Genomic DNA, 11895 nt, shown 5'->3' on the forward strand with positions numbered 1-11895 from the left:
CTGTCTCTGTCTCTACCCTGTCTCTATCTCTACCCTGTCTGTCTCTACTGTCTCTACCCTGTCTGTCTCTACCCTGTCTCCACCCTGTCTCTGTCTCTACCCTGTCTGTCTCTACCCTGTCTCTACCCTGTCTCTGTCTCTACCCTGTCTCCACCCTGTCTCTGTCTCTACCCTGTCTGTCTCTACTGTCTCCACCCTGTCTGTGTCTCTACCCTGTCTGTGTCTCTACCCTGTCTCCACCCTGTCTCTGTCTCTACCCTGTCTGTCTCTACTGTCTCCACCCTGTCTCTGTCTCTACCCTGTCTCTACCCTGTCTCTGTTTCTACTGTCTCCACCCTGTCTCTGTCTCTACCCTGTCTGTCTCTACCCTGTCTCTACCCTGTCTCTGTTTCTACTGTCTCCACCCTGTCTCTGTCTCTACCCTGTCTGTCTCTACCCTGTCTCCACCCTGTCTGTCTCTACCCTGTCTCTGTCTCTACCCTGTCTGTCTCTACTGTCTCTGTCTCTACCCTGTCTGTCTCTATTGTCTCTGTCTTTACCCTGTCTCTGTCTCTACTGTCTCTACCCTGTCTCTGTCTCTACTGTCTCTACCCTGTCTGTCTCTACTGTCTCTGTCTTTACCCTGTCTCTACTGTCTCTACCCTGTCTCTGTCTCTACTGTCTCCACCCTGTCTCTGCCTCTACCCTGTCTGTCTCTACTGTCTCTGTCTCTATTGTCTCTGTCTCTACTGTCTCCACCCTGTCTCTGTCTCTACTGTCTCTGTCTGTACCCTGTCTCTGTTTTTACCCTGTCTCTGTCTCTACTGTCTCCACCCTGTCTCTGCCTCTACCCTGTCTGTCTCTACTGTCTCTGTCTTTACCCTGTCTCTGTCTCTACTGTCTCCACCCTGTCTCTGTTTTTACCCTGTCTCTGTCTCTACTGTCTCCACCCTGTCTCTGCCTCTACCCTGTCTGTCTCTACTGTCTCTGTCTTTACCCTGTCTCTGTCTCCACCCTGTCTACACATGAAGTTTTTAAAGGTATTTTTATTCATGATTAGGTTTCAGAGGTCACAGTAACCTCGTCTGTAGACGAGGATACGCTACAACATGAGGACATCTCCACAGGGACATCACAGACACGGACAGCCTCGAGGTTGAAATGATTTTTAATGATGATTTAGTTCAGAAAAGAAAAATGGAAACAGGCGTTTTTTGTTGCCTTCTTCATTTGAATGAAAGTGAAGCTGGAGGCTTGAACATGTGACATCATTGGTTTAACTGTAGGCGTCTTTCTCAGTCTGCGACGGGCTCGATGGTGCAGACACCGGGGACCCGAGGGTCAGCGCAGGTCGGACGGGTTCCGACACCGACTCACCTTGAGGGGAACAAAGTCAGAGTCAAGAAGTATCTGAGTATTTTATGTTAAACATCAAAGTACTATTAAACCCGGATATAAATATCTTTCGCTCCTCCGCACTAACCACCAGCTGATGTGAGGGACGCATCGTTAGTTGTGTGCGTCAGCATCAACAGTAGTTCAATCGCTAGACTCCTTTTAATGAGGCAGGTCCACCACAGGCTGGTCAGACCTGAGTGTACGTGGGGGCCCAGTAAGATTCTTTCCTCCTGATGCAGATCCGTCGGCTGCAGCGTTCTGAGCAACCTGATGATGTTGTGATAAATCCCAGCAGCCAACACTGCAAACTATTGTTATTATACTATTCCAACCAGGAGATTAGAGCTAAAAAGAGAGGCGGGGTCTAAAAACCTCTCTCTGGAGAATAAACCGGATGAAACATGGCTGCAGCAGCAGGAAGTGAGTGACTGTTGTGTTTTTAACCTGTTGCACTTCTCAATTTGGCCCCCAGGTGGCTCCAGAACGAGCAGTATTTCTGACGCAGACCCTGATGTTGGAGGAGGGCGGGGCTTATCTCCAGGTATGTGGGTGGGGCATCAGAGGATTGGACCGGCTGCCAGCGGGGAAGAACTGACTCCTCCCACACTCGGGATGGGTTTGGGTTCCTGACAAAAGTGAAGAAAAATGAAAATGTTATTGCTCGTGTCCTGGTGGTTCACACGGAGCGGTTCTGAGGACACAGTCTCTGAAAGAGCGACTCACCCCGTCCGGATGAAGCTGGACATGTAGGTCATCGTGGCCAGAGAGAGGCGGCGATCAGAGGAGGTGAAACGCTGAGAGCTGATTGGATGATGAGGAGTCCCGAACAGAAGCTGAACATCCAGAGGAACAAACACATCGGCCCTGCAGACAGAACCAAACGATCACGACACGCCGACGCTCCAGATCCAAAACAAACTGGAAAACGACTCAGTTCAAATATTATTTTTGATCTCAGAGACGTCTACGAACAAATCAGTCAAAACAAAATAATGATGAAAAGGATTTTTATGTGGAACTGTTCCTTTAAAAGGAGACGAGCGTCACCTGTCCTGAGCTCTGGACGCAGGCTGATGATACAGGAAGACGTTAGCTCGGTTGTTAGCCCAGTGATTTGCCATCTGGAGAGCGGGACAGATGATGAACAGATCTCTGCAGGACAGACGGAGAGAGAAAAATACAAATATGAATTTAAATGTTTTAATTGTATTAGGACAAACGTTAGACGTCGTCGTTATCTCACTGTCTCACCTGGTGGCGTTGTTGAGTGCTCTGGAGAACAGGTTGTAACCGGAGGGGGAGGGGCTGTGATCCAGAGAGTAGAACCAGGACGCCGCCTCCTTCAGGAGCTCATTTCCTGTCTTGCCGCCCAATGAACGAGTCAAAGCCTCATAAAACACGGTTTTACCATCAGCTCGACCCTGAAGAGCCTCGAAGTCCTGAACACAGTCAAACACGGGTTTGTCTCATTCAGATTATTGTTTTCATGTAAACTTACTTTTAAAACATTTATGGAACTGAAACTAAAAACTAAAATTAATATCTCATGAAAACAAACTAACGCTGATTTAAACTGAGCTCTGATTGGTTGATGGACAAGAGACATCAGCTGTTTCATTTCTTTATTTTTCAAGATCATTGTTTTGTTATTTTGATTGACACAGAATAACAGGAAGGTTGAACTGAACTGAAGCTGCAGGTTGATTTAAAGAATTCAATTAAATTAATCAAAACGCTTTTTTTATTTTAAAATGAAATCTGTCTTTCTTCGTTTTTATTTCTTTGTATGAATTCTGACCTTTATCCTTCGAGCGCGGCCGATCAGTCCATCGTGCTCCGATGTGCCCAGCAGGAGGTCGACCCTGTGGAAGGACGACTGAGGGTTCGACTGACCGACCGGGGACCAGGACCGGAACGGGCCGCTAAGCGCCAGCAGCTGTGACGGGAGCAGAGGTCAGGAGACACGTGTAGAAACCAGACGCACTGTCCTGGTTTCTGAAACATACCTTTGTCTGAGCGGCGTTGAGTGTGTGAGTGGGCGTCGCTCTGAGGCAGGTGGCAAGGTCAGAGGTCCCACAGCCAAGCTCTTTGGCCAAATCGAGCGCCTGGAGTCCGGAGGAGGCGGGAGTCTGAAGCAGTGAGGGAGAAAAGACAGAACCGCCCTGCAGGAAGAGGAAGTGATGTCATCACAACGCCAATCAGCTGGTGGAACATCTGGAGACAGTTTGTTTCTGAATTTCTTTCTCACCATCAGGATCATGCGCTGGAACAGAGGTTGAGATGAGGAGGAGGAGGAGAGGAGGTGAAGGCTGGTGATGTCAGCACCGCGACGCTCTGACGCCACTGTCACTCTACTGTTGTCTCCGCCCACCAGGGAGATGTGGGCATTAACCCAGCGAAGCACCGCCCCCTGGTCTGACAGCCCGTAGTTACCACGGAGACCAGACTCACCTTGGAAAATGGCAGCGAGGTGGAGTTGTTCAGGAAGGTTTGTTTACGTGTGTGTGTGTGTGTGTGTGTGTGTGTGTGTGTGTGTGTTGTGTTTACCTGTGCTCAGGAAACCCAGAGCATCGGTCCGGTAATTAGCTGTTACCACGACGATGTTACCCACAGCAGCGAGGGTGGAGCCATCTAGCAGCCCTGGGTTCTGTTTCGCTGAAGGGTTGAAGAAAAACACCAGGACTGGGACACGCCCCCTCTGACACACAGACGTGGATAGGTGAGTGACGACACAGTGACATCACAGTGACATCAGAGTGACATCAGAGTGACATCAGAGGTGACTCACCTGAGCAGCCGGTGAGAAGATGTTGAGGTAGAGACAGTCCTCACTGGAGGCTGACGCTGCATCACCGGGCTGAACACAACTGAGACTGAGACGCACACAACACGAGTCGGTTAGTGAGACAGATGGATGACATCAGAGGGACAGGTGGACATGCAGGGCATTACCGTGGTTTCGTGGCGTCCCAGGTTCCTGTCCAATCAGGCAGTTGAGCTTCTTCAAAGCGGAGTGATCCTATTGGTGGACGAGCGTAGGGGACTCCCAGAAACTGAACAACCGTCCTCTGGTCTGAGCCCAGGGATGTTTCCACAGCGACGCCCTGCAGGACCCCATGACCGGGGACGGAGACGGTCGTCGCCGTTGATGACCGCTCTGATGGAACAAACAGACAGGTGAGCAGAGCGGGAATCAAACCACCGACAGTGCTGCTCTCTGCTGTGATTGGCTCACCTATCCTCAGGTACACCCGGGGGGCGGGCTCTCTGATAACCAGCCGACAGGAAGTTGCGTGTCTGTGGGAGCTGGGGGCGGAGCTTAGCCCACAAGCTGTGGTGTCGGGGTAAAGGATGCAGCGAGAGGCGGACTCCATCTCCCTGATTGACACGGCAACACAAGACTCCGCCTCCTGGCAGGCTGAAGGGACATGAACAAAGAAGTGTCACCATTCGAATCGTAGTGAAACACAGACTCTTGTTGTGATGTGTTTTATCGTGGTTACCATGGAGACACCAGTCCCGGGTGTTGTTCCGGTCAGTGGCGATGTCACGGCTAATGTGGATGACATCATACGTGGAGAGAGATGGGTCGACCAGGACGGATGAGTCAGAGAGGAGACGCCAATTGTCCTCAGACACTATCACATAAACATCACGCACACGTGTTTTTTACTGTAGTAGTAATAGTACTGTTACTAAGTAGCTGTAATTGTAGTGTTTGTACTATCAATAGTAACAGCAGTAGTATTACTGCGGTCATAACAGTACTCTTACATACACAAGAAACTGTGGTAGTAGTATCAGTAGTAGTAGTAGTAGTAACTGCAGTACTAATAGTATTATAAGTAGTAGTAGTATTAGCAGTAGGATCTATTATAGTGCAGTATTAGAAGTAGTCGCATCAATAGTAGTACTGCAGCTTTGTTACCGTTGCGTGGACTCAGGCTGAATGTGGGACACAGAGCCGGAGATGACGTCCACTGATTCACTGAAAACACAGGTCACATGTCACTGTGTAGTTATACTGCCTGTGTGTGTACTTGTACTGTGTGTGTTGTACTTGTCTGTACCTGGTTTGAGGTACCAGCCGAAAGGATCAGGTGATGTCTTAACGTCAGAGGCTCGACAGTCCTGTGTTCGCCAGGAGGTCATGTGGTCTTCACCACAGGTCTGAACCCCGAGACTGATCAGAGACAGACACACAACGTCTGCACCGCCTGCACACACACACACACACACACTTCATTAGTATTTATGATCTCAGTACAACATTGTCCTCTGGCTCCATCTACTGGTCAAAATAAAGAGTTGTCCAACACTCCATTTCTAAACAACCAATCAGAGCCAGTGTCTGAACGAGCTCATCACTGCTCAGTCCCCTCCCCTTATTTAAATGTTTTTTTCGACAAATAAACAAATAACAAGTCTAGAAATTACATTATAATTGTGGTTTCCATGGTTACCTGCAGATTTGGTGTCTCGGACAAAACCAATTCCACGGCAGCAAGGATCATCATCACAACGCCGCTCACACTCCATGAACCTGACACACACACACACCACAAATACACACAAACACACACACACCACACACACAAACACTAGGATCAATTGAACTCACAACAATTGAAAGAGATTTGATCCCAAGACAGTAAGTTGTGTAGTTGTCAGCTTAAGTGTGTGTGTGTGTGTGTGTGTGTGTGTGTGTGTGGTGTGTGTGGTGTGTGTGGTGTGTGTGTTTTACCCCTTAGACAGTGGTGTGTTGCTGCTCAGACTAACTCGGCTGCGGACAGAGTATGAAACCATCTTCTTGAAGGAAACTCTCTCGTAGAAACTCTTCACTGGTCCTGACAGATCCACTGCACATTCAGAGGTCAGAGGTCAGAGGTCGGAGGTCGGAGCATTAACAGTAGAGCAGAAAATTAATGCTATAATTTTCAGATTCAGATTAAAAAGTGAAAACTTATGGTTAGGATACAGGATGATAACCACACTGAGGTGGGCCCTTCTTGAATAACTTATGTTCTGAAGGTCGTAGAGACTTGAAAGTAGGCTCCGCCTATACTAATGGGGCATTCCCGGTCGATTGGTACCACCCCCGAGTCTCTACTGGGAAGTGTTTGACAAAGTGTGGATTCCAAAATGGACTGTGTAGAAAGTGTGTAGGAGCACGTTTCAGAGCATTTGGAGTCTCCTGGTACCACCTGAGTGAAACCTTTTGAAATCCTAACCCTACACTGTAAAACATTTCAAGTCGGTTAAACTTGGAAATGCAAGTTCACATGCTGCCTTGAAAATGTAAGTTAACTCAACTTGAAAATGACCTTTTATTATACTACTATTAAAGTTCATCAAGTTGATTGAACTACAACATTGTTTTTCAAGTTAATTCAACTCAAACATTCTTGTTGCCTCAACATTATTTTTCAAGTTGAGTCAACTCAAACATTCTAGTTGTCTCAACATGTGTTTTTAAGTTGGTGAAACTTTGTTTTTTTAAGTTGATTCAAAAAACATTTTGGTTGTCCCAACTTTGTTTTGCAAGTTGATTCAACTCAAACATTCTAGTTGTCTCAACATGATTTTATTTAAAAAAAAAAAAAAAAAAAAGTTGATTCAACTTTTTTTTAAAGTTGATTCAACTACAACATTTTAGTTGTCCCAACTTTGTTTTGCGAGTTGATTCAACTCAAACATTCTAGTTGTCTCAACATGATTTTTTTTTAAAAAGTTGATTCAACTTTTTTTTTTAAAGTTGATTCAACTACAACATTTTAGTTGTCCCAACTTTGTTTTGCTAGTTGATTCAACTCAAACATTCTAGTTGTCTCAACATGATTTTAAAGTTGATTCAACTTTGTTTTTCAAGTTGATTCAACTCAACATTCTACATTATTTTTTGGGTTAAGTTGATTCAACTTTGTTTTTCAAGTTGATTTAACTTTTAATCACGTGTGGTTTCAAGATAATACTGTGAGTCAGGGGTTAGTGAGAACTTTTATCACGAGTGAAGACTCTGGATTTTCAATGTCTTAATTTCAGGATTCTCACATTTCAGCAGAAAAATAAAGACAAATCATAATTGAAGCTGAATTCATTTGTGACTTTATTTAACCTGTGTGTGTGTGTGTGTGTGTGTGTAGGGGGGGGGTGAGCAGTACCCTTCTTAATGTAGGTGTTGTTGGGTGTTCTGTCCAGCTGGGGGCGGCACTGGCGTCTCAGCGGTTTGTCGTACGCTCCACAGACTTGAGTGTTGGAAAACAATGAGCAGCTGAAGAAACTGGCTGAGTCGACATCTCTGACGTCAGCGATGGAGCAGTGCGGCTCCGCATCGCAGCCTGACGCACAAACACAACAACGTTACATGTGTTTGACGTCACCTGCTTCAACTTTCTCACAAACACGAAAACACAGAGTCGTACTTGTGAGACACCAGAGCAGTGCCTGCTGGGAGTTGTAGTTCTTCTTGTTAAGCCAGAACGACAGAGCGGAGAGATTCATCTGACGATCCACAAGGACGTCGTCTTCTGACAGAGCGTCAAACTTCTGCTGCACCGACCCTGAAGACACACACACAGTTTTTATCTTGTATATTTGTGTTTAGTTCTGTTTGAAGGTCTTTTATAAACGACCTTGTTATTATCTGTTGAAAAACCAGAAGAAACAAACCGTCCACAGAACGACTGAGTTCTTCTTCTGCACAGGAAGAGGAAGTAGAGACTGAATCTGCATCTGACAAACAAACAAACAAACAAACTTCTTCACTGTGGGCGTGTCTCATCATACAGGTAGAAACAAACAGCTGCTGAAGATGCTCCGCCCTCCTGGTAATGCTGCAGGTCAAAGGTCACAGCCAGTGGACTCTGAACCAACATGGTGTCGGAAAAATAAACTGCGACACACGTGATCTCTGACATCATGTCACAGTGTCGTAAGTGAAACTGTTAGCATGCTACGTTAGCAATACTCTACTAGGCTACTCATTCATGTTGTCAATTTCCACTATTTCAAATAACGTATTCTTTTTTATTTTTTTACTTGTAGTATTTTTGTACTTATATGTTTGCACTGTAAAGGAGTGGCACTATCATTTCATTGTTCACCCTGTTCAATGACAGTTAAAGCATTCTTCTCTATTTCACTGCGGTTCATCCTCTGGGATCATGACGGATCAAACTAAATACAAATAATGTCCAGTTGCCATGGAGATGTTTCCTGTATGACCACACTACAAATACAGAGGTCAAAGGTCAGGTACCAGTGTTTAGGTAGACAGACTGGAAGCTGATGATGGACGCCTGGTAGTCCTTGTTCTTACTGTCGGCCGCCAGAGCAGAGTCAGCTGGAGACAAACAGACACACCAGTTAGTACAGGGACAGGAGAGACAGACAGACAGACACCAGTCAGAACAGAAACAGTAGAGATGAAGACAGTAGAAACAGAGTAGAGACAGAGACAGTAGAGACAGAGACAGTAGAGAGAGAGACAGTATAGACAGAGACAGTAGAAACAGAGTAGAGATAGTAGAGACAAAGCAGAGACAGTAGAAACAGAGCAAAAACAGTAAAGACAGAGACAGTAGAGACAGAGACAGTAGAGACAGCGCAGAGACAGTAGAGACAGTAGAGACAGAGACAGTAGAGACAGTAGAGACAGAGACAGTAGTGACAGAGACAGCAGAGACAGTAGAGACAGAGACAGTAGAGACAGAGACAGCAGAGACAGTAGAGACAGAGACAGTAGAGACAGTAGAGACAGAGACAGTAGAGACAGAGACAGTAGAGACAGAGACAGCAGAGACAGTAGAGACAGAGACAGTAGAGACAGTAGAGACAGTAGAGACAGTAGAGACAGAGACAGAGACAGCAGAGACATTAGAGACAGAGACAGTAGAGACAGAGACAGCAGAGACAGTAGAGACAGTAGAGACAGAGACAGTAGAGACAGAGACAGTAGAGACAGAGACAGTAGAGACAGAGACAGTACAGACAGAGACAGTAGAGACAGTAGAGACAGAGACAGTACAGACAGAGACAGTAGAGACAGAGACAGTACAGACAGAGACAGTACAGACAGAGACAGTAGAGACAGTAGAGACAGAGACAGTAGAGACAGAGACAGTAGAGACAGAGACAGTACAGACAGAGACAGTACAGACAGAGACAGGTTGTGACATCAGTGAGTCGTGTTTTTTTTCTCACTAATGATGAAATCTTTTCCTCCGAACTTGAACAGGAAGTTCCTCTGCTGCTCATTGTAGGTTAGCCCCGCCCCACAGATACGATTGGCTGTTCCCTGTCCAATAACATCCCAGTCCTTGTCCATACACATCAAGACTGACGGAGCTCTCAGCCAACCACAGAGCAGAGAACCTGAGGGGAGGGGCATTCGTTCACACATTCATTCATTAACTTCATTGATCCCTTCTTATGCTGCGTCTCCATGGTAACGTACCTCCGTTCAGGCTGTTCTGGTTGAGGATGAATCCGTCGCAGCAGGTGTCACGGCTGCAGCCGTCCTGACAGAAACGATGAGCGTCAGACAGAGACGTCCGTCCAGAGAACACCTGAGTCCTGAACACACCTGAGACCACCTTCGTCATCTTCATCCTCACAAAGGTCTGCTGCTGCTGCCGCGAGGAAAACTCTTCCCCTAACACACACACACACACACACACACACACACACACACACACACACACGTCAGTGATGTTTGTTTTGCTTATGCCAGTTGTCTAGTTGCCTTGGTAACAGTACCTTTCTTCCTGATGACCATCAGATCTGAAGCTCCGCCCCTCACTCGCAGTGAGCAGCTCAGCCAATCAAAGAGCTCAGCCTCAGGATTACCCAGAAACCCAGTGGTCTGAAAACACACACACACATTAAATACATTATAATTGTGTTGTTTTCAGAAATGTTGTCTCTGTGTGTGTGTGTGTGTGTGTGTGTGTGTGTGTGTGTACCTGTTGGGAGGTGTTGCAGTGTGTGTTCAGTGTGTGTGTGCTGTACAGTTCACACTGAGTCTGTCTGCTGAACAGCGCCACATGGTGGCAGGATGGGTTGGCTGCACATGCTGAGGAAAACAAACAGTAACTTTGGGATTAGAATGATGAAATCTCAGCTGCTGATCTGATCAACTCAACTTCTCCTAACTTTAACCACAGTTCATAGTTTCTACTTGTTCACAAATCTATAAACAAATGATAGTGGGGGGGTTTGACCTTGGACACAGGATTTGAGGTCAGAGGTCATCGTCTGCAGAACTTCAGTGTCTTCAGCTCCGACAATAAGATCTGATCCAGGAACAGCCTGAAACCTGCTGAGAACTACAACACACACACACACACGTTACAAAGTGCTTCACACTCCTGACAGTGTTAAGAAGTTGCTCTCTGATTGGCTGCGTCCTCATCACCTGAACACTCCTCTTCAGTCAGAGCTTTGTCACTGTTGGTCCATTCAAGCTCCGCCCCCTCTCCACTGAAACACCTCCACCTGCCGGACAGGAAGTCAGGCTGGGCCGACAGGAAGTCTCCTCGCTCTGAGCACTGCAAACCCCGTCTCTGACACTCAGTCACACCTGACACAGAGATACAGGTGATTGACAGGTGATTGACAGGTGATTGACAGACAGGTGATCGATAATTGACGAATCACTACAGCAGCTGGATGAGCAGCTCAGGAGGCGAGTTCAACTGTATGACTCACATTGATGGACAGATGACGCTCCAGCAGCTGACGAACCTCTGGGACACTTGTTGCAGAAGTACCGCCCCTTTTCATCCTGATAGGTTCCCTGTGGACACAGAAGACACGCCCCCTCCCTGGAGAAACTCCCAGCAGGACAAACGACTGCAAAGACACAGATGGTGAGATTCAGGTACAGGACAAACGACACAAGAGACAACACTCCACTGGACCGCACGACTCACTGCAACCATCGCCGTCCAGGTGGTAACCACGGGAACATCCGAATGTTGGTGTTGTCATGGAAACTAGCGTGGACTGGATATTACCAAGAAGTCCCTGAACTCCTTCCAGAAGTCTGGATTCGTTCAAGAACAGACCTGAAAAATGTCGGCATGAGGATCAGTGACGACATTTTCTTTGTTTTATATTTGTGTCTCTTGGTTCATACATGTGGTGAATTCATCTGAAAAATACAGGTTGAAGAATTCATTTGTTCACATTGATCCTCCCTCGTTCATTCGTGCGACAGTTTCATCGTGTGTTTGCTCACCGATGTCGTGGAGGTCAGGGAGGTCAGATACTGGGAGGTCAGACAGGCTGACAGACCATGTGACCCTCAGGTCCACTGACTCGTCACCGTCACACTGCAGACGCACCGACGACTCGTCACACAGCAACACTGTGCGGCCTGACACCGGGAGCTACACACACACACACACACACACACACACACACACCTGAAATAAACGTCTTTGAATGTGATGATAAATATTTGTGTGTCCTGCTGGTGTGATGTTTACTTGTGCGGAGCAAAGCCCCCTGCTGGTC

General features: G+C 46.9%; 1 protein-coding gene across 2 annotated transcripts in view; it reads right to left on the reverse strand.

Annotated features, from left to right (window-relative positions):
- Positions 1-1131: 1131 nt before the first annotated feature.
- tg (thyroglobulin) overlaps positions 1132-11895 on the reverse strand; it is a 21382-nt gene continuing 10618 nt past the window's right edge. The window contains exons 19-49 of one of the 2 annotated variants that reach the window (XM_069536791.1): positions 11868-11895; positions 11618-11768; positions 11310-11444; positions 11086-11229; positions 10793-10957; positions 10599-10703; positions 10341-10450; positions 10135-10240; positions 9833-10030; positions 9580-9750; positions 8636-8719; positions 8047-8109; positions 7800-7937; positions 7539-7715; positions 6122-6236; positions 5841-5920; positions 5448-5594; positions 5306-5365; positions 4881-5015; positions 4613-4795; positions 4330-4534; positions 4166-4250; positions 3925-4075; positions 3626-3828; positions 3384-3539; positions 3176-3313; positions 2629-2816; positions 2425-2529; positions 2101-2241; positions 1822-2003; positions 1132-1356 (exon numbers count right to left, since the gene is read on the reverse strand). The exon at positions 11868-11895 is cut by the window's right edge and continues 100 nt beyond it. In XM_069536791.1, coding sequence (XP_069392892.1) covers positions 1256-1356; positions 1822-2003; positions 2101-2241; positions 2425-2529; positions 2629-2816; positions 3176-3313; positions 3384-3539; positions 3626-3828; positions 3925-4075; positions 4166-4250; positions 4330-4534; positions 4613-4795; positions 4881-5015; positions 5306-5365; positions 5448-5594; positions 5841-5920; positions 6122-6236; positions 7539-7715; positions 7800-7937; positions 8047-8109; positions 8636-8719; positions 9580-9750; positions 9833-10030; positions 10135-10240; positions 10341-10450; positions 10599-10703; positions 10793-10957; positions 11086-11229; positions 11310-11444; positions 11618-11768; positions 11868-11895 — 4150 coding nt within the window. In that variant the 3' untranslated portion in view covers positions 1132-1255. Of the gene's footprint in view, positions 1357-1821; positions 2004-2100; positions 2242-2424; positions 2530-2628; positions 2817-3175; positions 3314-3383; positions 3540-3625; positions 3829-3924; positions 4076-4165; positions 4251-4329; positions 4535-4612; positions 4796-4880; positions 5016-5305; positions 5366-5447; positions 5595-5840; positions 5921-6121; positions 6237-7538; positions 7716-7799; positions 7938-8046; positions 8110-8635; positions 8720-9579; positions 9751-9832; positions 10031-10134; positions 10241-10340; positions 10451-10598; positions 10704-10792; positions 10958-11085; positions 11230-11309; positions 11445-11617; positions 11769-11867 lie in introns of those variants that run through there. The other variant, XR_011245828.1, reaches the window with a different exon arrangement.

This window comes from Paralichthys olivaceus, chromosome 13 (assembly GCF_024713975.1).
Source record: "Paralichthys olivaceus isolate ysfri-2021 chromosome 13, ASM2471397v2, whole genome shotgun sequence".
Lineage (NCBI taxonomy): Eukaryota > Metazoa > Chordata > Actinopteri > Pleuronectiformes > Paralichthyidae > Paralichthys > Paralichthys olivaceus.